Source organism: Oxyura jamaicensis, chromosome 10 (assembly GCF_011077185.1).
Source record: "Oxyura jamaicensis isolate SHBP4307 breed ruddy duck chromosome 10, BPBGC_Ojam_1.0, whole genome shotgun sequence".
NCBI lineage: Eukaryota > Metazoa > Chordata > Aves > Anseriformes > Anatidae > Oxyura > Oxyura jamaicensis.
Genome location: NC_048902.1, coordinates 4,376,003 through 4,401,648, shown reverse-complemented (window position 1 = coordinate 4,401,648; position 25,646 = coordinate 4,376,003). Strand labels below are relative to the sequence as shown.

At 36.3% G+C, this 25,646-nt stretch overlaps 1 protein-coding gene across 2 annotated transcripts in view; it reads left to right on the top strand.

The window, feature by feature from the left end:
• Positions 1-25,646, top strand: part of MYO1E (myosin IE) — a 60,645-nt gene that overhangs the window by 26,316 nt on the left and 8,683 nt on the right. For both annotated transcript variants that reach the window (XM_035336229.1, XM_035336230.1), the window contains exons 10-24: positions 521-717; positions 1,730-1,810; positions 2,181-2,267; positions 3,452-3,538; positions 4,205-4,372; positions 5,092-5,177; positions 5,763-5,844; positions 6,992-7,098; positions 10,832-10,930; positions 13,935-14,079; positions 17,857-17,971; positions 18,453-18,622; positions 19,046-19,191; positions 23,764-23,910; positions 25,466-25,623. In XM_035336229.1, the coding sequence (XP_035192120.1) occupies positions 521-717; positions 1,730-1,810; positions 2,181-2,267; positions 3,452-3,538; positions 4,205-4,372; positions 5,092-5,177; positions 5,763-5,844; positions 6,992-7,098; positions 10,832-10,930; positions 13,935-14,079; positions 17,857-17,971; positions 18,453-18,622; positions 19,046-19,191; positions 23,764-23,910; positions 25,466-25,623 (1,875 nt within the window). The remainder of the gene's footprint in view (positions 1-520; positions 718-1,729; positions 1,811-2,180; positions 2,268-3,451; positions 3,539-4,204; positions 4,373-5,091; positions 5,178-5,762; positions 5,845-6,991; positions 7,099-10,831; positions 10,931-13,934; positions 14,080-17,856; positions 17,972-18,452; positions 18,623-19,045; positions 19,192-23,763; positions 23,911-25,465; positions 25,624-25,646) is intronic.

Sequence of the window (25,646 nt, the reverse complement as noted above, 5' to 3'; positions counted from 1 at the left end):
AACAAATAAATGGAAGGGAATTTAAGATTTTTTGCAATATTCTTAGAGAAGAAGAAAGGGAAAGGATTTTAGGAGGCAATAGTACTCTTTCCTTATTATATTTTATACGTTTCATGTATTTACTTTTTTTTTTCGATTGCTTCAATTTTATTTAATGTGTGAGCTTCGTGTTTTCTTTCCATCTCCTCCAGCCATTCCAACAACCACATAGTTCCATAGTTCCAACCACTATGGCTTAAGACAGCTTACATGTTTGAAGGACTGAAGGTACAGAAATAGATGACTATTTTACTTTGAGGTGGTTTACCTTAATTAAAATCCATACATGCAAGGACCTGAAAATTTCCTTGGGGAGCTTAGAGGAATTTTTAAGACACCTATCTATTTTTTTAAAGCTGCATGCCCCTTGAGGTTTATTACTGCTGTTTGTTACTAGCGATACAGCTATTTTTTTTTTTCTTTTATTCTGCACTGGTTCAGTGTATAAGTCATAATCTAGCAACCTTGATTTTTCTTACAGTTTTGGCTTTCCCTGCTTTCCTCCTGGGAATTAACCAGGACCGCCTAAAGGAAAAACTGACCAGCAGACAGATGGACAGCAAGTGGGGAGGCAAATCTGAGTCCATTAACGTAACACTAAACGTGGAACAAGCTTGCTACACCAGGGATGCACTGGCCAAGGCCCTTCATGCCCGTGTTTTTGATTACTTGGTGGATGTAAGTTGTATTTGCTTGATTCTATTGAAGTATTGATACAGTGGGAATGTTCCTTGCAGAGCTTTTGTTTTCCATCTTTTGTTCACCCAGTATATGTTCCTTTGCTTAAGCCTTAGTAGCAGCACTGAGCAGTGCAGTGGGAACACGACCACATACAAGGCACTGATTATATGCCAAATGCTACACTTCATTTGAAGCAAATGAGCTGTGCTTTCAGCGTTCAGTCTCTTGCCACAACTGACCTGCATGATCTTCTGACATCTCCTTCCTGTCACTGTCCATACTACTCTGAAATCAGTCTTATTTTTCTCCTACAGAATTGAGCATTTTCACATGAGCAGAATAAATAGGTTATATTATTGTCCCCCTGATCTCTGACCCCACTCTCCTGCACTGAATCTCCTTCAGCATCCTGATACTGCATCATTTGAGCAAATGCTCAAACCCCACTCTCTGTGCTGCAGTGTTTTGTGTTCAGGATGACGCTGTAGGCTGGATTGGCAGGGATAAACCTTACCTTTGGCCACAGATGTTAGATAGATTAAATAAAGTCTGCTCATCTGCTCTGTGTTGGCACTGCTCGTATCTCAGAAGCCTTCCTCTTCATGACAGTTCTGAAATTCCTGCTATATGAAATAGGGGAATACAGAAATTGGTGAAAAAAATCACGTTACTGTCTGCAAAACGCATCAAATATCAGACTTAAAGCTGGTCTGGTTTTTTGTTCACTCTTTTCTTCAACTGCACTGAGCCAGTTACTCCAAAGGAGAAAGGTTTTTACAAACCGAAAATCCAAAGGCTCACTGACTTGGAAAACAGGGTAGTAATACTGTTCATTTCCTAGGTATTAACAACACTTTATTAAAAAGTAAAGTACCCTATTAAATACATATGTATTCCATTCCCATATGTTATTTTTGAAGAAACACTGTATTTATACAAAGATTTATGAATATACAATTTAAATATTTTAAGCTTCACTTTGTTTTATGTTTTGTGTTTGTTTTATTAGTCCATTAATAAGGCTATGGAGAAGGACCATGAAGAGTATAATATTGGTGTCCTCGATATTTACGGCTTTGAAATATTCCAGGTGAGACGATGCAACATTCAGCATTTGAGCTGATCTGACCTGACAGTTTTTTGTTACTTAGAAGGGAAAAATCTAACAGGAAAAAAAAGATTTTGGGGCAGAATAGAAGAAAAAAAAAAAAAAAAAAGAAAAGCTTCTTGGACATTAAGTTCTTGCTGCTAATGTCTCACTTAGTAAACACAAAATATTGAAGAAAGTTCAAAGAAACTAGGTCATTGATCCTAAAACGAAGATCTGAGATTACACACAACGCCTATAAAATCAGAAACCTATCCATCATTGACAATATTTCTATGAAGCTTCTTCTACTATTGCCAACATAAGAACTAAGAATTACTGCATGAGAATAATTTTGTTTCTTTTTCTGTAGAAAAATGGCTTTGAACAGTTCTGTATCAACTTCGTTAATGAAAAACTGCAGCAGATTTTTATTGAACTGACACTGAAGGCAGAACAGGTAACAAGACATTATTTTTGACTTTATAGAATGAGCTATCACTTTCTCAGTTGGTAGAAAAAGTGAGGTTTCATCATCTGTAAACAATAAAATTTGCCTTGTTAAGCAAGAAAAAAAAAATCTTGTTGGCTAACCCTAAAAATGTAAACCAAGCGAGTCCATCATACTGTGTACTAATGCAGTCATATGACTGCCTAGACTTGCTGCGTACTCTGACTCACTGACAGGAATGGAAAACTGCAGTTCTATTCCATCCCTGTGCTTTCATTGGACGTGACAGAGTAAAATGGGAATACTTTCCTTAGTTTCCTCCACACCCATTCCCCTCTGTTTCTTTTTTTTTTTTTTTTTTATGTATACCAAACAGATCCCTGTGGCAAATGCACAAATACTTCTGAGTGTATTTGCATTTCTCTGCTCACGGTCTCACTGAAAAATCTCTATGTGAATGGGAGCTTCTGCATGGAAGGGCAGGCATAATGCAGCTGAGACAGTAATTGTGTACAGTATGAGCTCAGGCCTGGCACCAACTTTAGAACAGTGTTTTCGAGAATGCGCATACACAATTGCCTTTGTGTAAAAGTAACTGATCAATGCAGTTGAGCACACAAATAACCTTCTAAGTGTCTAGCTAGATTCATATGTATGCAGCCGAGCAAATCAATTTAATCAAATTTCAGTATGATTTTTATTCCAGTCTCCATCCTTATGGTTATAGTAATTGTATACAGAAATAAGAGGTAAAGTTATCTCCATTTTATGTCCATTTCTGAATGTGTTATTTTGAGGGCCTGATCCTTGATATGCCTGTCACAAACTTATTTTGTAAAATACTTTAGAACATGGATGGTTAATTGCATTGTCAAGATAACATAGAGCTCATTTTGTTGCTATTTGCAAAGGACTTTGACAATAAACGCACTGGCAAAAATATTCCTGCTTGTCTTAGTGACTACTCAATGGCTGTGAGAGACAAAAGAATGCGTGGGGAGCACAGAGAAGGATCCCAATTCAGCTCTTAGACAGTAGAGAGCTGGATTTAGTCATCGTATGGGTCATTCCTCTTCTTTATCCAGTTGACAGGTTTTTCTAAACATAAATAGAGTATATATGTAAAATATTGTAGATCTGCCACTGGAGTTGTGGTACATGGGAATATTTGCATTTTTCCTCTTACTTAACAGGAAGAATATGTGCAAGAAGGAATCAGATGGACTCCAATAGATTATTTTAACAACAAAATAGTCTGTGACCTCATAGAGAACAAAGTGGTAAGTAATTGGCATAAACAGATGGAAAAAACAGAAAAAGATTTTTCTCTAAAATATTTGGGCAACTGCTTTGCTGTCAAGAACATTCATGAGAAAAATGCAAATACTGTTGTTCAGTAACTGAGTCATACTAAGCCTATATATAAATCTTACATAAGGTATCTTATAAGATCTTACAAGAGCTTTAAGATCTGTTTTTTAAGATATTGGCCAAAAAGAGAACCATAAGATAGCATGTTTGATAAACATGATTGAAAAATTCACTGGTTGGAAATTACAATTTTATCCACCTAAATTTGTCATCAATTTCATGACATGTGCTCCTGTATACATTAGGTAATTTTTGGTAATATACCATTAGGTATTTTTTGGTGGAACGAGAAAGAAGATTACTTTGCAAAGTTTTCTAAAAAGTTCTTAATTAACAGGCATAATGTCCCACTCCATCAGTAGGATTACATTGACTTGTATCTCTCATGAAACTGTTTGCATGCTAGTGTACAAATTAACCTCTACTATGAACTCTATAGATTGATGGAGATTTCTTCCTGCTGTGACTTTGCTCTTGTGTTTTTGTACTAAAGAATTTTCTTTTGGGGGTAGGCATTTGGGGGGGGGGGGGGGGGGGGGGGGGGGGGGGGTGGGTGTTTTCCTCAAATGCATTAGAATCCCCCTGGAATTATGAGCATTTTAGATGATGTATGTGCCACAATGCATGCAGTGGGAGAAGGAGCTGACCAAACACTGCTACAAAAACTCCAGATGCAGATTGGGACTCATGAACATTTCAACAGCTGGAACCAAGGATTTATCATTCATCATTATGCTGGAAAGGTAGTATGGAAAATCATCACTGAATCCTGCATAATGCATTTATAAGGAAAAAGAACAGTCATGAAGGGAAGGGGGAAGTATTACCTCTAGAGGGCTATTCTGATTTTAAATAGGCAGATTATCTCAGGAGACAGTGCCATCCTTTCACAACGTATGGAACTTAAAACACACATGCCCTGACATAGGTCTCTTACTTAGGATAGATGTCTGGGCCTTGCTGCTGTCAACTGTAATAAACAAAACCTAGTATTAAATGTAATAAATACCTCAATCTACATTATCAGTTATAATAGCAGTAGGTTTAAAGCATTCAGGCATAAAAATGATCCTTAATGTACTAGTCAAATAAGAAATATATACAGATCCTGTATGCAGTTACTTGGGCATATTTCTCAGGCTATTCATGATTTCCTGCTTTATATTCCATAACAGTAAACCCTTATTGTGCTAAATGTTTTTATTCTATGAACTATTGAAATCACACGCATTTTATGCTATTCACTAGTTCCATTTTTTTCTTTAAGTATATGGATTAAATTCCTTTGTTGTGAAAGAGTTAACTAATATATGCAAGAGTTTTTTAATCACTATACTGCCTTTAAGTAATACCAGACTAACCACAAAGTTCAGATCAGCTACTGATGAGGACAGGATATAAATTTTCTGTAATTATTGGGTTCTCAACTTACCACAAACAATCAATTTCCACCTTGGCCCAGGTATCTTATGATATGGATGGATTCTGCGAGAGAAATCGGGATGTTCTTTTCATGGACTTGATTGAACTCATGCAAAGCAGTGATTTGTACGTAAGCAAAACTTGCTTAAAGCTAGGAATAATGTGCTAGTTCAGACGGATGCAGAGGGCCTGACTTCTCTACTACTTTGCAACATGTCAACTGATTTGCATAAAAATGGAAAGAAACCATCACAGAAAAACAGCATCACTTGCACTGTACTCGGTCTTCATTTTCTACAGATCTCAGTAATTATGTAAGGTACCAAAGTGTCAGAATTAGGTAGTATATTGATAAACATTTTTTGGCCTCAAAGCAGGCCATCACTGATTTGGCATTATCTCAGAACAGCAACTGTTTTAACAAACTTTTTTTGTTATTTTAACTGAGGCTTTTTAGGAAGTGCTTTTTGCTTTGAGTCTTGAAATCTGTTATCACATGTCCTTACAAGGCTCACTAAAATACTGAGGGATCTCTATGCAGAATGAAGCTCTTGGAAAATAGTAATCTTAAAATAGATTTGATAAAACTCTAGGTTAACATAAATAGCTCTTTATATTCTACTCAACTATCAACTTTAACAGCATATTCCTTGACATTACAGCGTTTAACTGTCTTTCTATACCAACACTATTTTGTTTATTCTTTTCTAGGCCTTTTATAAAGGCTCTGTTTCCTGAAAATCTTCAAGTGGACAAGAAGGGTCGCCCTACCACTGCAGGCAGTAAAATCAAAGTATGACTAATTTTTTGTTATATTATTGTGTGTTTGTGCAAGTTAAAAAAAAAAAAAATAGTAGTCTTTGCTTGTTTTTATAATCCAGATATTTTTAAAGATAGACAGTGGAGTGTTCTGACTGCAAAGCAATGCATTGTTTCAGCTGTTAGAATCATGTTTTGCCCAGCATCACTGTTCATTAAACCTTTTGTTCATCTGCATTCTACAGCAGTGAGTTTTCCAAATGAGCAATTGATGGTAGTGATAATACTACTTGCATGTGCATAATGAATGAACCCCTTCACTCAGCCACTTGATATCCTACAAATAACTACAGATAACTAGTTTCTTTATAGTGCAGAAATGCAGCAGGGCCTGACCCTACACCCACTGAAGTTAACAGAAGTCTATCTATTGACCATAGTGTGGGCTGAATAAAGCAACAAGTGTTAGAAGGCAAGCGTCTCTTTTTTTAAGACTGGTTGTAAAATATATGCTTAGATGATATACTTAAAGACTTTGGAAATGAATATTTTTTCAGTGTCTTTCCTCATATTTTACCCTGATGGTTAAGCTCACCTAACACATTCCCCATGAGATGCATTCTCCACTCCCTGTTTTTATATAGTAGTTTAAATATGCTACATGGTTGGAGGTAATAGTGCCTTCTGTTTACTGAAAATGTTTTCCTGAGGTGAGAGACTTGTGGAAGGTGTTGAGTTTCTAAGTGGATGTGTTTATAAATCTTTTACATACATATTCATAGTGACCAACATAGGTAAGTTTTAAATAATAAGAATAAAATTATTTGATAGAGCAAAGGTGATTTGCAAAAACACAGGAACAAAGAGCAGAAAATTTTCCAGTAATACAAAAATAGCATCCTTTCCTTAATTTTGGATGTTTTTAGTATTAACAGGTATTTTTTGTTTTGTTTTTACTTTCTCCCTCTTACCTTACACATACATGCAAATACATGACTTGTTTCCAGGCTAAAAGTACAGGTCTGCTACTGCTATATGTTATCCCAAGACAGTTCTGGAGAAAAGAACCAAACCCAACTGGATCCAGTCAACCTTCAGTAGATGGTTGATATTTTTAGAACTTTCTCAGAGGATTTACTCTCTTTAAGTCAGATCCTATTATTTTTTCCTTGATTTTACAGAAACAAGCAAATGATCTTGTTGGCACCCTGATGAAGTGTACACCCCATTACATTCGCTGCATCAAACCAAATGAAACAAAGAAACCTCGAGACTGGGAGGAGAGCAGGTATGTGGATAAGCAGAGGATGCGATAAGAACCAGCACTGAGCCAAAAAAAAGGCCACTCAAAAATCATAATTTTTAATCCTATAACATACAGACAATAAATTGGGCACGTGATCTAAATAAGCAGTTAGTAGAAGCTGTTCTTAGTTTTTTTTTTCATATCAGTTACAGATGATCAAAATTTGCAGAATATGTAGCAATAAAGCTATATTAAAGGCTTTGTTTTCCAAATGGAATTTGCACGCCAAATGCATTATATATCAATTCTATCTTTTGTTCTATGCTTTGAAAACAGCTTCTATTAGATAGCTGAAAGCCAACAAGACATCTGTATTTGCTATCATGTATCAAACAAGAAAAAAAAAAAAAGAAAAAACATAAAAAAGTGTCTATAGCAAAGGTTCAGTTTTTTTTTTTTTTAATTTCCAACATTTAGGATTCATTAGCCAGCTCTTTAAAGAGAAATTACTAGGGTATCATTCATACAGATATTGAATAGATGCCTAAATCATTAATTTGGTTTATTGCATCTTTTTAAAGTCACCTTTAACCATGTGGTATTTTTTAACATCTTCATAGTATCTAAAAAAAAAGACACATTTCTTTCTTGCACTGAGGTCAGGTACAGTATTTAACATTTTTAATTCTATACCAAGTACTTCTGGTATTGGTAGAAGTGCTGATAATAGCAATTAGTTATTTTTGTCACAGTGAAACGATTTGTGAAGTCTGATAAAGAATATTCTTGACCACATCAACACCATGCCAGAATTCACTTCCTGCCATTTGGCACACAGACTAGCACAATTACATGCAGATGTAGAGCACTTACAGAAGCCACAATCATGACTGCCCCTTGAAAGTGTCATTTAGGTCTTGGCAGTAAATGTAGACCCTCTTTCTCTAGCTTTTCCCACCTTATAAAATCCTACTATGCGGCGTTTAATTTCTCACCCACACTGGGACCAAAGGAGGAAAGTTATTCTAGTAAAAGTATGTCTAAAAGTTGTAGCAAAGCAAAAAATATAAATTCGGGGCACTTTTAAAATCAATCATTTACATATTGGAAAACAGGCCTATTATTGTGGGAAGTGTTGCTAGGAAACGACTGAAATGAAGTGAAACAAAACAAAACAAAAAAAAACTAATCCTGACAAAAGGCCAGCTTTCAGGAAGCCCATTTTGGAATAAGAATGGGTAAGATTTCTCCCCCTTCCCAACAGGGATGGTATTTAGCAAATGCAGCAACTGGTGACTCTTAAGATAAATGAAATACAAATGACTGTATAGTATCAAACTCAACGACAGATAGAATTAGTTCTTAGGATAGTAATCCTTCATCCCTGTTTACAAATACTAACATTCTTTCTCTTTTCAAGGCATTTCTCATATATTCTGACATCATATTGTATACATATGCTGTAACATTTAGTGAAATTTCCAGGAAAAATAAATGTAATTAAATGCATATATCAACTCAAACTTCAGTTTGTTTAATTTTGTCGTTTCATGATTTTACCACAAGAAAGTTCTGTTGAGGGAAACAAAAACCCAACTGAGTACGTGTTATTTTTCTGAATGTTGCAGTAGTGTTTTTGGTTTTCTTACATGATCATTTAGTCTTGTGTCATACACATGCTGCCATACTTAAAAATACAATGGGAATAGTATACTTAATCTGCTTATTAGTAGCATGTTACTAGACAGTGCAAGTGTTATCAAGTAAGGAGAAACTTCACTAAAACCCATCTTCATGCTCATACAACCCATGTCACTTCAGCCTTCTACAGCTGTTGAATAATTTTGGATTATTTTGTACTTTAAGATAGACATTGTATAATACCTAAACCTTGTATAATACCTTAGTTATTCAAAAAATTGGGGTGTTCCTTGAAATGTGTTTTTGTTCAGAACCTGGCACAGCCACTTGGACGTGTATTCAAAATTGCTGCATTAGCTGAATTCCCAGACCCTGACCTGCTTGAGGTTGATGCCTGGAGGGAGGTTTTCAGTGTGCCTTTTCTCAGAAAGAAAAAGAAAAACAGAAAAATGTCTCAAATTCTCTCTTGCTGGACACTAATACTGGCAGGACAGTAAGAAAAAGGGAGTAATACTGTTGCTGCAGTGCATTATTCCAGATGTGAACAGGAGGGAAAAGCTATAAACAGGAAAACGTATTTTTGTCTATCAATTTTCTACTGTTACTGTACCAGAATTTTTGGAGTAGGTACAAAACATACTTTATTCCTTGAACACAGCAAATTTAAGATGTGCAGAATTTTTTATTATAAGATAAAAGAAGGGCGTCTCTCTTTAATAAAATACCTCTAAAAAGAAATAACCACAGGGCTTTTGTCATTTGTAGCATGGAATTTCAATTTTTTTCCCCTTATACTGAGTCATGTGAAAAGAATGTCTCTACCAAAAAAAAATCAACAAGTGATGAAATTTATATTGAAATTCAGCATTTCAAAATACCTAAATAACACCAAATTAACCTAGAGACTTTTCAAGATTTGAAATATCTTGATTCATAAAATCAGAGAAACGGTATTTTTAAAAGGATTAAAATTAAATGGTTCCTTACAGACTTTTTTTTTTTAATATGTGAAGAAATTTTATATACTGTTTATTAAACTTACAGGACTACAATCTTAACCTACTTCTGACTGAAAGCTAAAGCTTGCATAATTCTCCCTATAAAAGAAACAGCAACAGAACCCCTGAACACCACATTTCAGAATTAAAAGCTGATGTTGCTTCTTTCAACCGCATGACTTAGATGAGAAAAATAAGGAAATGCAAAGGAAAACATCACAAATCATACATTGTTAGCAAAGTTAACTGAAATTCTTCAAATCAAATCTCCAAGCGTTAAGAAGCAGACTAGCAGGATATGTAAGAAAGAACTTAAAATATGTTCCACAGCTCCAGAGACAGGAAAAGGTGCCAAAGATTTATGGGGAAATACTTGTTCCTTGTTTAGAATCTGAAAGAGTTTTGCATGTGGGAATTGTAATGGTGTTGGGATAACGATGGTTCAGTTCACATGTACAGCAGAACCACCCCACAGCCATTAATTAACACTTTCAGCTGGACTAGTACCAGCTCAGTTTTTGGTTAGAATTAAAGTATGCCATGAGCAAGCTTACCAGGCACACTTCTGCAAGTCTTGTGCCTATCCTCAGATCCTCCCTTTGCAATATGGTAAAGTCAAGAACAGTGCTAGCTTTTCATGAATATACTGCCCAAGGTTTCCTATTTCTGATTCTTTGTGTGCTAGAAGTTTGGAATCTGGGCCTTTCTCCTCTCCTCAGATGCAGTTCTTCTCCAGGACAGCCAAACATGAGCTGTGTGCAACTGTCAATGTTTGAGCTATATAAAACATAAGTGAAAACTACAATAAAAGAACGCAATTTCCCACTGCCTTGGATATCAGCTATGTAATCGTGTAGGTAGTTATTTGGCTTTTATGGGTAATATTAGTGAAGAAATTTAAACATGAATTAGGAGGTAGGTAGGTAGGCTACAATAGGGAATGCTACGGTAAATTTGCTGCATATATTTCAGTAATGTAGTCTACCTGCCCTGAGTATTTGTTCTGCCATGCAGTGTGCATGGTAGGACAAGAATAAATTTATATATGAATTTTATTATTTCAAATTTCAAATTTTACAAGTAGTCTTCTTTACTTCTGAAAATAAAATAGATTTTAAATCTTGCTTTGTCCACAGGGTAAAACATCAAGTGGAATACTTAGGTCTTAAAGAAAATATTCGAGTACGAAGAGCTGGCTATGCCTACAGGCGGGTTTTCAAGAAGTTTTTGCAGAGGTAGGATAATACTAATTTTGAAATACTACAGTTCTTTTGTTTACATGATGAGGAAAAAAGAAGTTGCAATTTTTAAGCACATCTCATGTCCCACTTTTCCTTTCTCCTATTTACCTTGTTGACCTATTTACCTATATTACCTTTCTCCTATTTATCTTCATCTAGGCTATGCAGAGATTTAAATGTGTCTTAAGGACTGTCTATTGCTGTCTTTGAAAGTCTTTTCACTTTCCTGTAAACTTGCTGAAGAATTCAGTTTTTTTGTAGTCTTTTGAAAGGGTTGCTGAAAGTTAGAACTGAAGTCAAGAGAACTTAGAGTTAGGAGCTGTGTATTCTGAAATCTGAATGCTCTCCAACTGCTCTTTGCCAGTGACAGGATAGGCAAAGAAATACGTGCCTGCCATTCAGCCATTTCAGTGCAAATTCATACCTTAACGTATGGACTCCATTTTCATTATGAAATCATTTTTAATCCTATTTTTTTCTTTATCTTCAAGCCCAGACATAATAAACATGAATGTGCTTCAGAGTATAAAACCTTATGTGAAGGCTACTGCTGAGACAGAGTAACAGATAATAATGAGTACGAAATCTAGCCTAACAGTTGTCAAACACTGATTATGAGGGTTGTGTCTAGAAATCTGCCTGAGGTCTGCACAGAGGAAAGCCACATGGTGTTTCTGGAAGGTGAATAGATTTCTATACTTCATTTCATGTGCAGAGATCCACAAGCAGCTGAAACCATTCTCTGTGGAATTCATCCATTTGTTTCAAAGCAGTTTTGTAAAATATAACAATTTAAGAGTAAACCTTTTCCTGCAACCTTTCCATTCACAGTTCCTAATATCCAGAACAACCTGTTCTGACACGATGAGTCAGTGTGAGTAAAAGTGGGCTGAGGCATGGGATGGTCAGGAAATGCATGCATGTACATTTGTTTGCATTGGGAGCTACTTGGCATCTTGATGTAAGAAGAGATTTTGGGGCTGAATAGACTTTTATGTACGAAATTTACATTTGCATGCAAAAAGCCAATGTCACTGAAAAGGCCTACGTGTTTCAAAGCATAACCGATCTGAAAGCTGAACTCCATACTGAGAGATAGGACCTAACTCCATACTGTGAATCTGTAATAGATAATATTTTTGGACTTTTTTTTTTTTTTTGGAATTGTTTCACAGCATTTTAAGAACACAGTGCTGAAGTCCCTCATGAGCCCAAATTACATGTAAAGTCACAAAACCTAGATATATGGATATCAACATGACCAATTTAATGAGAAGTATGAAGAAGTACATTGGAGGAAAGTGCTATTCATTCCTAAACAGCAGTGGACAATGATATAATTGCTGCACATAAAGTACTAAATTCCAGAATTGTGATATGCTCAGTTGGTACATGTTACAGAATAATATGTTGGGGTTTTTTTCTGCCCATTAGACTTGTCACAACAGTAAATTATGTGAAGCTAGTCTAAGTTTATGAAAAAGGAGAATTTCTAATCTTTTCTCATTCTGTACCTGAGAACTTAAAAGTCTTCAGTCACATTTTTCCCTATGCCCTCCTTTATATAGCTTAGGTATAGGAAAGATTTTGTAACATGCTGAAATGTAGTGTCAATTTATGTTATGTGAGGGGCTGCACAACTTCGATCACCTGTATTAACTTCAGCACTTTTATATTCAGACTTCATTATCTAACTAGATTGTTGGAGTTACACAATGAACCTGCAAAAGAGGCTGTTAAATTAGCTGGAAGTTAGTTTAACTTACAACTCTTCCTTACTACTACGCATCTATCTATCCCATAATACTGATAAGCAGGTTATACTGTCTCTAAACAGGTTATGTATAATGGACATCTGTAAGATGTCATAAGAGCTACTTTTGTTATAACATCATGCTGGTGTCTGAGTATTTGATAACTAACTTCAGCAGGATAGCAGTATAGACCCTTTGAATCTTACTGAATTATTTACGTTAGCCTTTTCTTTTCATCTACATGCTGTTTAGAGGTATTGTGTCTTTTGTGATACGCTCCTTTTTAACTGTTTGTTATTTTTGTGTGGTATTAAGTTGCATGACACTGTTTCTGCTCCTGGCTAGATAACAATTTAGATATGAGAAGATAGAGAAATGAGCATTTCCTGAATTAAGTTTCTAACAACTCGTGTGATTTTGAGAAATTTTATTAGAAGCTGCCTAAATCTCCCTAAGAAACATGAGCTTGGGAATTACAACAAACTAAACTCTATACTCTATCCGTTTTTTCATTAATTTAATAGTTTTACTAATATAAGCATGGGAGTATTGTGAGACAGAAAACTACTCACCACTACCTATCAAAGATATGGTATTACAGCACTTCCCTGCCTCCTTTCCTAGCTGTTTGTAGGGTCAGTTCACCTCAGCGTTCCCTCCAGATAGCACCAACATCACAGGATCTTTCCTACTGTAGCAGGTGCCAAGCCAAAGGCTTTCTGGGATAAGGCCAAGACTGGCTCCTTGCTAAATGCGGACCAGCTGTTGTTAACAGGTGGGTTAGGAGCATGAGCTGTCTGCTTGCTCAGAAACACAAAAGACCTTTGTAAGAATACGGAGGACAAAGGCTTGAGTGGGAAATTGATCACATACTTGGGAAAAAATCTAGCATATTATGAGTATGGAGGTACTTAAACTTGTTCCATAAGTCCTTGCTAGTAAATAACCTTGCTCTGGCTTTAAGGCGAGCAGAGCAGAACTTTCTGTAATTAACTACTGTGGTTACCCAATAGTTAACTTAGTATCTGGAAATGGGAGACTTGTGGACACTTGCCATTCTCAATGCAGCTGTTTTGTCTTGCTAAGCAAAGAACACCTTAATATTCTGCATCTTCCCGTGCTCCGAGCTTCTGTAAGTCCTACCAAGGTGGTCAGTACACCCCCCACGTAATAATACTAAGAATCAGCGGTATTCTGCTGCTGCTCTTCGCTGTTTTAACCTCTTATTTTCCTTGGTGGTTAAGATACGCCATTCTGACCAAAGCAACCTGGCCTTCCTGGAAAGGAGAAGAGAAGCAAGGAGTTCTCCATCTGCTTCAGTCCGTCAACATGGATCCTGACCAATACCAACTCGGGAAATGCAAAGTCTTCATCAAAGCTCCGGAGTCTGTAAGTGTGGCAGGACATGAGTCTATAAATATGAAGCTTTAGCTGAAATAAGAGGCCTGCCCACTCAGAAATTTCACATGATATCTGCTAGGGTGGGAGAAACATCAGAATGTAAGTCAGGCTGGGCAGGCCTGTCACAGATGCCTCAAGTCTGTGGGTGCAGTAGAGATTCTAGTCAGTTCCGTGATGGGTACAGTATAAGGACACTGCTTGAATTTGACACACAAGGAGCATTAAATACATCAGGAAGAAGAGATGGGACATACAAGGATGCTTTGTATGCTTTGTCAGGTTACATATGATGTTCCATCAGTGAATCTGACATATGAAAGAATACGATGGTTTGAAAAGATATCTGTGGCCATTCGTCCAAGAAAACAGGTCCTTTTGTCAGTATAGGAACTACTGATGAAAATAAGAGAATAGCAACAAACATAGTAAGGATATGTTATATATTATGGAGTAAATCAGTGTCCCACATGACTGTAACTTGAAATCCCATCCAGAAAGAACATTAGGTAGGCATAGTAAGACTGCTTTTTTCCTGTGGCTTTTAAATTGCACAAAGTGTTGGGAAAAAGTTCTTATATCACTCATACATCATTCAGGAAACTTGTCAGGGAAGAAAAGTACACAATTCACCATCCTGTGTTCCCTATTTATTAGAAGCAGGTGACTTCTTGGTGATTTGCCTAAAGTTACACATCAGAATAAGAGCAGAATATTTCTGTTGCTGTCATTTTCCTTTTCAGAAAATTTTTGGTTTTGCTCTGTGCAGTAGCAAAAATTCAGGCAGTAGACTCTGCTGTGCCCATTCACATGGTAAAAGCTCAGAGGGAAAATAATACTTGTCCAAGTCTTAATCAAAATTGTTTCTACCATGAATAGGGTAAGATAGTCTCATCTGTTTATATAATAAAGCATTGTAGCGTTCAAGGTGTATAGGGTATCTGAATATTGTATGCATGTTGACAGAGCAGGAATTTCTAGTAGAGGATCATTTTCACTTAATCATTGCAGGCAATGAGCCTTAACCAGCGAATTATAAAGAAGCATGAGCTTTGTTTGCCTTCCACTGTAGCACAGGTCATGATTTATTAAGATTTTGGTGAGTTGTACAAAGTTGGCGTGATAGTCTTGGACATCAGTGGATATCATTGGTATCTCTTCTTGTGACAACAGTTGGGACTTTCAATCCTTTGCTGATGACCTCAGGTTTATGATAGGGCAGTGGCAAATACCCATTCTGGTCAAGTAGCAGTTTAGGGTCATACAGATTACTTAGTTGCTTGTAATTACAAGGGACCAGAATTAGTAATTTAAGCAGCATCTTCCAGTTCTCTTACACTGTAGAGAGTTGTTTTTTCCTGTTTTCACTGTGCAATTACTTTGCATCCATTGTAGTAAGTTGTAAACCCAATGCAGTCGCAGTTTGGGAGATAAAGAAACCAAAATTTGTGTAAAGGCCATTTTCTTGATGTCATGCTCTTTTCAGGAAAAAATAGTTTGAAGTTTTAAACTATTTCTGTTTTATATAATAAATCGTAAGGTTCCCTGAATACTGAAAGACCCTAAGCTCTGGTATGCTTGCCCCTTGTAATAGGGCAGATTTCCAGCAGCCATATCTTCAAAGAAAGGAATTAAAATGTTAGCTGGTACCCATCTTCTATTTAATAGATGAATGGTTCAACTAGTCACTTAGGATTGATGTATCCAGTGTGGCCTACTCTGAAGGAGGTAGAACCTTAATCTTCTGTACCCCAACATCACATTCTATTTCCCAGAAAAAAAAATGTGTCCAGTTTTGCAGCATCTTCCCATTTGTGTGATACGTCCTGTTTATATTTCAGTGACATTTAATGGCATATCTGTGAGTTCTATTGAAGGGCAGTTCTGCAGTATAAGACAATACGAGGGTGACTGAAAATAGTAAAGCTTCTAGGGTTGCATTGTGATTTTAATTTATAGTAATCAAAAGCATTAATTTATATTTTTCTTTTAAGAATATATTTTTTTGAAAAGCCATGAGGTTAACTTTAAAAATACTAAAATAGTTGGGGCTTTTTCCATTTTAAGTTGAAAAAATTTGAGGTGAATATTCTAAAGCTTTTTTTTATTTATTTAAAGTATTGAAGAAACATCCCTGAAATTACTAAATTTAAGGCTAGTGTCATTACTTTTGACATAGTCAATGAAAAATATTCTTCCACCACTAAAGAAAGTCACCGTTACAGTTAATTGGATGAAAAAGTACTTGATTGGTTCAGGAGTGTGAGGGGAGGCTTTACAATACATATTTAAAGAAAAAAATGCAATATTTTTAATTTATAATGTGGTTCAGTAAAATATTAGTTAACTTGATGTTTTCAGTGAATTTCCTTAATTGGGACTCTGACCTTCAACTGCAGGTGATAGACTATTGTACACTGATATTTTGCAGTTAGTGTTATTAGAGAAATAAATGACATGTTCACGAGAGATCAATGATTATGGTAACCTGAATTAGACAAGAGCTTGATCATGCCCCTGCTGAAGCTTAGGAAGTTTTTGCATCAGGAGCATGTGTGTGTTCCACGCCTGTGTGCTGAAACCCTATCTAGTGCTTGTGTGTTTGTGAAGAGATTTTTTTAAATATGTTTCTGTAGATGGAGATTTGCCAACTGCAAAATAAGGTTTTATGGGTAGCAGAAATGAGGCTTCATTATTTACTTTTCCATCTAACACCTGAATAAATAACTCTGTACACGAACAAGTGAGGTCTTGCAGAAATGGTTTGCATTAGATCAAGTTTCCTTTAAGATCAATATGAACAATGCTTTGCCTAGATTTGCATGATTTAGCAGCAAATTTAACAAAGGATCCCATTGCCCAAGCTCACTTCTTGATATACCTTTTTTGTTTTGTAGTTTTTTTTTTTTTTAAACTAACTTTCTCGCTTTTGAGAGCTAGGAGAGAAGCCACTATGTGTATTTAAGTCACAGTATAGGAAAGTAATTAGCAAGAGCCAAGCTAGTGAACTGATTTAATATTATTGTTAGCCAAATGTTGAGCTTCTGATGAGAGAAGAAAAAATAAGTTATGTAAAAAGACTGTATTTAATGAGGATGGCACATTTCACTAATTATGAAATTGTTCTAATGCATTAAATTTACATACATTGTAGTGAGACCTGGGAAGGAGATGCACCTGCCATTTCAGTTTTCATAAATCAGCACGTCCTCTTGATTTCTGACAACACTGTAGAAACAAGTCTTATAGCATACTGAAATGTAAGATCGTATTCTAATTCTAAGTCCTGCAGCCAACTTCACTGCTGAGGAAGAGTGGAGTCAGTGGACACAGCAGGGTAAAATTTAGATGAGGAAGAAAGTTACACATGAATATGGTGCATTGTTGTGTTACACATTGCACAGATGCCCATTGACATTCTAACATTGACAGGAGAAATGTGAATTTTAAAGAATATGGCAGGCTGGAGAGGGAGACTGGATGGACGTCCAGTGGAGAACTTCAAGTTGCACCAGTAGTATTTCAGGAGAATCCATATTACTTTTTCTTCCTAATTGGGTTTCAAGGTTAATAGGTAAACTGGTAAAACACAGAACCACTAAAGCTTCTCATGTCTTCCTACCTTACCATTCTGATCCAAGAATCCTTGGTCATAGTAGAAGCACCAGCTTGGATCTGGAGTGAATTACATCAGAAAGGAGAAAGTAAAGTGTTTTTCCAAAACTTCTCTTGTAAAATGTTTGACCTACCCAATGTCTTTTTCTGCAGCTCTTTTTGTTAGAAGAGATGAGAGAGAGGAAGTATGATGGGTATGCCAGGGCCATCCAGAAGGCATGGAGGAAGTATGCAGCCAGGAAAAAATATGTACAAATGAGAGAAGAAGGTAGGTCCTACCTTTTGATGATTTATTTCACATGATTCCAAGAACAAAAAATATGGTGCAAGAGATAAAGGAAACATGATCGCTTTGCAGACCACGAACGACTGGAAATTGTTGGACCCCTGAGGTACCACTGATGAGGTTGACTTCTGTATGTGTGGTTTTGTTGGACTACCCAGTGCTTTGGTCTCAAAACAAAGCCAGACTGAGTAGGAGAGAATTTCCATAGTTCCAGAAGCACTCCTGATTTGTCAGAACTGCCAAGCTTGCCATCAGTGTATATCAATAGGAATGGATTTAATAACCACATGGATCCTTACATAAGGATTAGTAGCAGTGCCTCACTATTCTTTCTCTATTAGAAGGGATTTTGTTATCACTTCTTCCCCAAAAGTTTTGCTTTAAACCATTAATGCTCCTTCACACTGTGAATTTAGAAAATTTAGTAAATAGTATTAATCTATGTCTATTTTTTGTATTTAAGCATCAGATCTATTGCTGAACAAGAAAGAGAGGAGACGGAACAGCATTAACAGGAATTTTGTGGGAGATTACATAGGCATGGAGGACCATCCAGAGCTACGCCAGTTTGTGGGCAAACGAGAGAAGATTGATTTTGCAGACACCGTAACTAAATACGATAGGCGGTTTAAGGTAGGCTTCAGAGCAAGATCCACTGATGATAAGTTCTGCTAGGACTTATACTGATGTCTCTACGATCATTTAACAAACTCCATGTGTCAAAAAATTCTAGGATAGTAGCTTGAAAATAGTCTTTGACCCCTCTTACTCTCAACATTGAGATTTTCAAGCCATTTGTTCCAGGGCAAAATGGAATTGCTTTATGGGACTGGGGCTGGGCAGAAAGCTAAATTAAGAAAGAGAAGAAAAGCTACTTTAGTCCAGTGCAATCTGACTCCGAGGTTGTGATCACATCAGATTCCCCCGCACACATTCAAATCAAAGACCGAGAGCCTTGCCCCAAATCACATTACATTATGTATTTTTGGAACATCATCATCACATTAATGCATTGATCTCTGTATAACTATAAATTTTCAAACGATTGTGTTTCAGAGCGTGAAGCGAGATCTTGTCCTCACCCCGAAGTGCATATACCTGATTGGGCGTGAAAAGATAAAGCAAGGTCCAGAAAAGGGTCAAGTTAAGGAAGTCTTAAAGCGAAGAATGGAAGTGGAGAGAATTCTTTCTGTTTCTCTAAGGTCAGTATCTTGAACATATCTTTCCACTGACAGAAATTTGTGTAAAACAGAATTAAATAAGTTGATTGATGAAGGGTGAATTCCATAAGCTGTATTAATTGAATCTTGTAAACAAAGCTGGACTTATTTTACTCAGCCCTAGTATGTTATAGCAACAGATGTTTATGTTAATAAACATTTTCTGACTAGTTGTTAAAATGGCTCACTTAATTTGAGTCTCACGTATCTGGTGTCAACCAAAACGTGCTCTGTGAAGGATATATGCACCGTAACGTGCTCAAGAAGGTTTAGCGAGTTTCGGCTTAAGCTTGTATCCGAGAAGTGGTTCTTGGATATGTAAGTACACCTTGTGCGTATCCAGTGCTTCCTAAAGATTGGTTCTCTGTGGTGAGCTGTTAAAACCTTTATTCCTAGTTGGATTTCACATCACTTCTGATGACTGAATATCAAACCAGTCCCAACTTGCAGGAAATATCTGTGGTGGTGCCCACAAAGAGCTGAGAAACCTGGTTAGGTGAGTAAGTAAAAACAGGAAGAAACTGCCCATGAGACCCATAGATTTTTGCCTATGTCACTTCATCCCCTTGAAGATGAAAAAAAGTCTCTGAATACTTTTGCATTTGTTATTGCAATTTATCAGAGCTGGCAGCTGAGTGTTAAATTTAATACAAAAGAATACAGATGGACCAACAAGAATTCTATAAATATTAAAATTTTGTGTTTTAAGAGAATACTCTGTAGTTGAGTACTATATATTGACAGCTACTGCAAAGTGGTTTTTTATATAATATGCTTATAGAACATTGTTCCTATTAAGATATTCAGAAGTCTTCCCACAGACATAATCCAGTACTAAAAAGTAGATTTTCACATTTCTGCATTTCTAGACTAAATTAAATCTTTCCAAGATTAGGGAAATGTCTGCTTTTACAATACCATTTTCAAATCTTGTGGTTTATTTTAGCATACATCTTTATAACAAAAGCTGCAACAGCATGAGATCCAGGTTAAAAAAGAGTGGAACCTGCCTATTTAGTGTTCCAAGTTTCAACTGTGTGCTGTACAAATATTAAACAGATTTCAGCCAGACACTTGAATTGGGCCTGTAGCTTTCCGAAGGCAGAGTTGCATTGAGTCAGCTAAAAGCACAGCTGCCTGCCAAGTTACCGAAAGCTGTTACGCTCTTCTCACAAGTAAATAACAGTTCCACAGAAGGTTTTCAAGGAAAACAAAATGTGCATAGTTTGGAGGAAATATGTATATTACATTGCGTCTCATAATGTTTTAAACTTAGCTTATTGAATTCATTTTGTTGGAAAAGCCATTCTTTGTATATTCTAAAAGTAGTGTCAGAATTATAAACTGTCAAGCCATTCAGGTATTCCCCCCCAGAAGAAAGCTGCCCAGAAAACACAGGATCAGGAGAGCTTTTCCTGTATTCATGGTAGTAGGGGCTGAGTTCATAACGGATCTTACTTAAGGAATATTTTAACTCTGTATTGATATTGCTTCTTAATAATGCAATACCCTGGCTGCACAGGCTACACAAATTGCTGCTTCACTAGAATCTGAGATAATCTTGTGTCACTGACCAGAGTTGCAGCTTGTAGTATTTAACAGTCTTCAGTTAATCCAGAATGAAACTTTTACACAGTATAAGTATTGCCTTCTTTGTATTTTTGAAAGAAATAGAAGTTTTTTAGAGGTCAGGCTCAAAACAAAAATCGCATTAGCTCTCTAGCTTGCATTGTCTCATGTTTTCAAAACACATGTAGTTTATTTTATTTTTTAATGTTAACTCTCAACTAAAAAGGAGGGGAAACTCCCTGTACTTTAGATTTTGACACCTGTAAGGTAATTGACTTCTGACCAGTTTTGAAGTGAATCTCAGTCCTCTGCCTTGGAAGAAAATAATTGAAATGACACTTTTTAGGAGCTTCTCCAGACCGGATTTTAGCTTTGCACTGTATTACAGACAAGAAGGGCAGAATATTCAAGCAACACTGACACACATTTACACCAAGTAACACTACGTAACAATTACTAAAGGAACTGCACTTTAAAATACGATTACCCAGTTTGTAATTTGTTCTGTGAATTGAGTGTGACAGCTACTCATAGAAGGCTGCTAGTGTTTTTAATAGCAGTAAATAACTGAGTTTTACAATTCATCTGATAAGCAGTGACACAGGATATCCTAACAGTGTTGCAAAGGCAGGCTCTTTGCCAAGCAAGCTAAAATAGGACCACTGGCTGGATAGTATTTCCTATAGTGCTGGGGTTTCTCTTACATGTCTCTTTCAGAACCCTGCTGAGACTCTAAGTTTGCTTGATGATAGGAAGGGAAGTCATGGTTTTACTTTATTTTCTTACATTTCTTACTCCTGTTTTAAATACTAAGTAGGTACTCTGGGGTAGGTAATTAGGTAAGTTTGTGGCTTCGTACACACTTCCATAAGCTATAGGAAAGATTTCAGAGTTTGAAAGGAGATTATGGAATACATAATGGTGGGTAAAATTTTAGAAAAACGGGTAGCAATATGACTCATTCTGCATCTCAGGTTAGAAACATTTTCGTATCTAACAGTCAAGAGTATCTGTAGCAATAGTACAAAACTATTTTTAATTCTGCATGAAGTAAATTAGTACTCACAGGCTCTAGAGGGAGTTGTAGTCTTCAGTGACTAGATGAAAAATTATGATGAGAAAGCTACCTCTGCTTACCACCTTCGTATTTAAAGAGTCAGCAATCAGGCAAACCAGCTGTGAGAGGAAAAGGAAAGAGCATGCTTAAAGTGGAAAGCTGTTAATTGCTAGGTAATTAGGATCAGAAAAGAGTGATGAGGGAAAATAGATTTAATTTTCTCTCTGATGGAAGAAAAGGGACTTCTTTTCTGATCTGAAAGTTATTTCAAGTTCCTTATTTGCAAGACTTAATTTACTTTTTGACTTACTGTGAAACTGAAGTAATGCATAATGCGTGGATGGGATATCAATGCCTTCTCTGTGTGATTTATTGCCGTGCAAACCATTTAAAGATGTTCTTCCTTAATGCTCGTTCTGTAACTTTGGCTTGCCCTTCACTTGGCTGCCAAAGCCACCTGCCTGGTTTTCCACAACCTTAATCACTGATGATATTGACACTGCTAAGTTTTATGCCATTAGCAAGTACCTTTTTAGTATATTGGTTTTAGAAGAAACTGTGAAAACTACTAATAAATGCTAATTCTAAATCCAAACCTTTCATATCCAGGAATTGAAAGGTTCATTTCTACAGAAAGAAATACAAACTGATAGCGCCTTTTTCACTTATGAGACAACATCTAACATATTGAAATAAACTGCTATGCTGCAATTATATTTTCTAGTATTACTAAAAGCATATGAAGATTAGATAGAAGCAAATAAATAGCAAAGTCACAACTAGTGTGATTAATTTTAAATTTGGGAGCTTTTGGCATGTTGTGACAAGGAAGCCAGCTGCTTGCTTGCAGTAAATAACCTTACTGTAAATAGCTTTTCAGCGTAACAATTGTAGGTTTTTTTTTTTTTTTTTTTTTTAATGCAGCAGCTGTGGATGGAGTTGCTAGAAATTGTATTGACAATATCTTTATCACTTGTGTCTGCGATAGCTGGCTGACCATATTTATGACTTGCTTTCTTTTCCTTGCTTTCAGTTTTCTTCTCTTAAAAAATAAAATCCTGTAATCATCCTTGTTGGAGCAAGGAGAAGGGGTCATGGCTAGACAAAGTGAAATCTTGTTTCACAGAGACATCATGTTATATTAGGTTTAAAAAAACAAATAAACAAAAAAAAAACACATTTATTTCCTTGGTTTTGTTTTATTTGTAAACCATTATTTATATTGCTTTTTAGAGAGGATGCAGACACAGATAGACACCAATGTAGTTATAGCAAGGAAGTATGCCAACATGTTGTTAAAAGGAAAAACAATACATTTATAAACAAATTAGCATGTTGAAACAACACTTATCTAGCTAGAACTCAAAGGAACTGTGGGGACTCGGCAGAAATCAGCCAAGTAAATTCCTGATGTAGATATAATTTTCTGTGGAGTATTTTGCAGCATCTGTAAGCAGGAATCGATCCATTGACGGCAATAGCTCCCAACACGTGTGCTCTTTGTGCTGTATAACCATTGAGCTAAAACGATGGAGAGTTAAGAGCTTTCATTCAGAATTTGCTTGCTATGACTTCAGTCTTACTTTATGACTAGCAACTTCTTGAAGTTTCCAATTAGTCTCTAATCACAGATTTTGCCATTATTGAAGAGATGGAGTTGTTTAACTTCAATAGCACATGTTCTTATTAAACAGTGATTACTGTAAAATGACCAAATAGCTTTCCTGTGTTTCAAACAGGATTGTTTCAGGTATTTCATTATCAACTGCTCAAAAAAAAGTGTTCTCATAAAGCAAGACTCTACAGTATATGCTCTCTGGACTTCATGTTTTTAAAAATTAACCATGTATACAAATTTCATGATAATGCTGGCTCTATTTGCTATTGAAATTCTAATCTGAATGGTATATGCTTTGATCTCTTTTCAGCACGATGCAGGATGACATTTTCATTCTACATGAACAGGAATATGATAGCTTGCTTGAATCAGTCTTCAAAACTGAGTTTTTAAGCCTTTTATCAAAACGATACGAAGAGAAAACACAAAGGAAACTACCTCTGAAATTTAGCAATACGTGAGTTATGTTTTTTCAATGGGCTTTTAAAGAATCATTGCTTTTCCTGACAAGGCAGATGAGTGAAAGCTACTTGCTGAGCTCCTGCCTAGTGCTTTGATTTAGAATAACAAGAGACAGTACGCTATAAAAATGCAAGGAAACCAGACATTTTTTAGCTCATCAGAGTAATAGATTGGGATTGTATCTGGGCCACCTGCCACTTTCCACAGTCTGTGTGCGTAGGTGAGTTGCTTTCATTCTGCTGAACATGCAGCAGGATCAAGGGTCCGCAACTTTGGCCTGTCACAGATCAACTCCGTGCTGTCAGTGCTGTGGCTGCGCAGCAGGGGCCCGGCCAGCGCAATTAATGTGCACCCATAGAGCAAGCTTTCCCATCTCTCTGCTGCCTTCTGTTTCCTATCATGAGAAGGGAACATCCTCTTCAAACTCCTTAACCTTGACACAGTAGTGGAAACATTATGATATTTGGAACACAATTACAGAGCCATAATATAATAATCTGAAATAAGGTCTCTTCTGCCAGGTGAGAGGATAATTCCCGAAGGAGCTTGTTAAGTAAATTATTTTGGGAACATTCCTTATAAACAAGCCTGAAAAGCTACGGAATGTTTGATGTGTGTTTTAGCTGTAAGGGTGTGCTGGAAACTATCCCAACAAATGTGTTTCTGTTAATACTCCTACCCTTGAAGTAGATTAGCAGCAGCAGGCCTTGGATTTTTTGTACGTTCATTTCCTTAAAAGAAGTGCAAGAATTATAAAAGTTAACAGGAGAGTCTTACTTTAGTTTGAAAGGGTAGAGGAGGACAACTGAAATTTGGAACATTCCTGTAGCATATGCTCCTATACTCAAAGCCAGGAATAAATATTTTTAATAATCCAGTACTGGGAATAAAAGTTTTTGTTCATGCCAGATGTAGTGTATTATATTTCTTGGGTCTTGCCCCAAACCAAACCACGATTTTCTTAGCTTATATCTAATTGCATTACAGAGCAGAAGCAGACAGATAGTATGAAAATACTTGGAAAGAGTGTGTGTGTATATATATATAGTCATTTATATATTTCATATATATGTGAAAATAATTAGAAAGATTGAAAAGTGTGTGCAAAAATGTTCACTCCCCATATATGCACAAGGCCCAGTTGTGAAGCACATACTGGTCACCTAATGGCACATACAGAAGAATATTTAGGAATGGAGCACTTACTAGCTTGCACTAGTAGAGTCTTCTAGTGGAATCTGTTTTATGGTAGACACATATGTTGCTCAGACCCTTGCATGTTTTTCCTCAAAGCTCATTTATCTTCTTAGCCTCTCCAGAGTGTCTTAAACTTCCTTCCTGTACTATGAAAGCCAAAAGATCAGTTAAGTAGAACATGTAAAAAAAATTAATTAGGTGTTTTATATCATTATTCACACATTGAATTGAGATTCTCAATCTAAGCTTTTTACTTTTATATCTCTAAGTTATCTGCTGCCAAGTGGTATTATCCTGGTTTGACATGTAAAGTCTTTTTTTTTTTTTTTCTTGTTTTCATGTGCTTATATTAGGCTTGAAGTAAAGCTGAAAAAAGAGAGCTGGGGGCCCTGGAGCAGTAGTGGTTCTCGACAAGTGCAATTTATGCAAGGCCAAGGAGATATAGCCAATCTCAAGCCAAGCAATAAAGTGCTGCAGATCAGCATTGGACCAGGGCTACCAAAGAACTCCCGTACGTATCATTTTCCTTTAGAA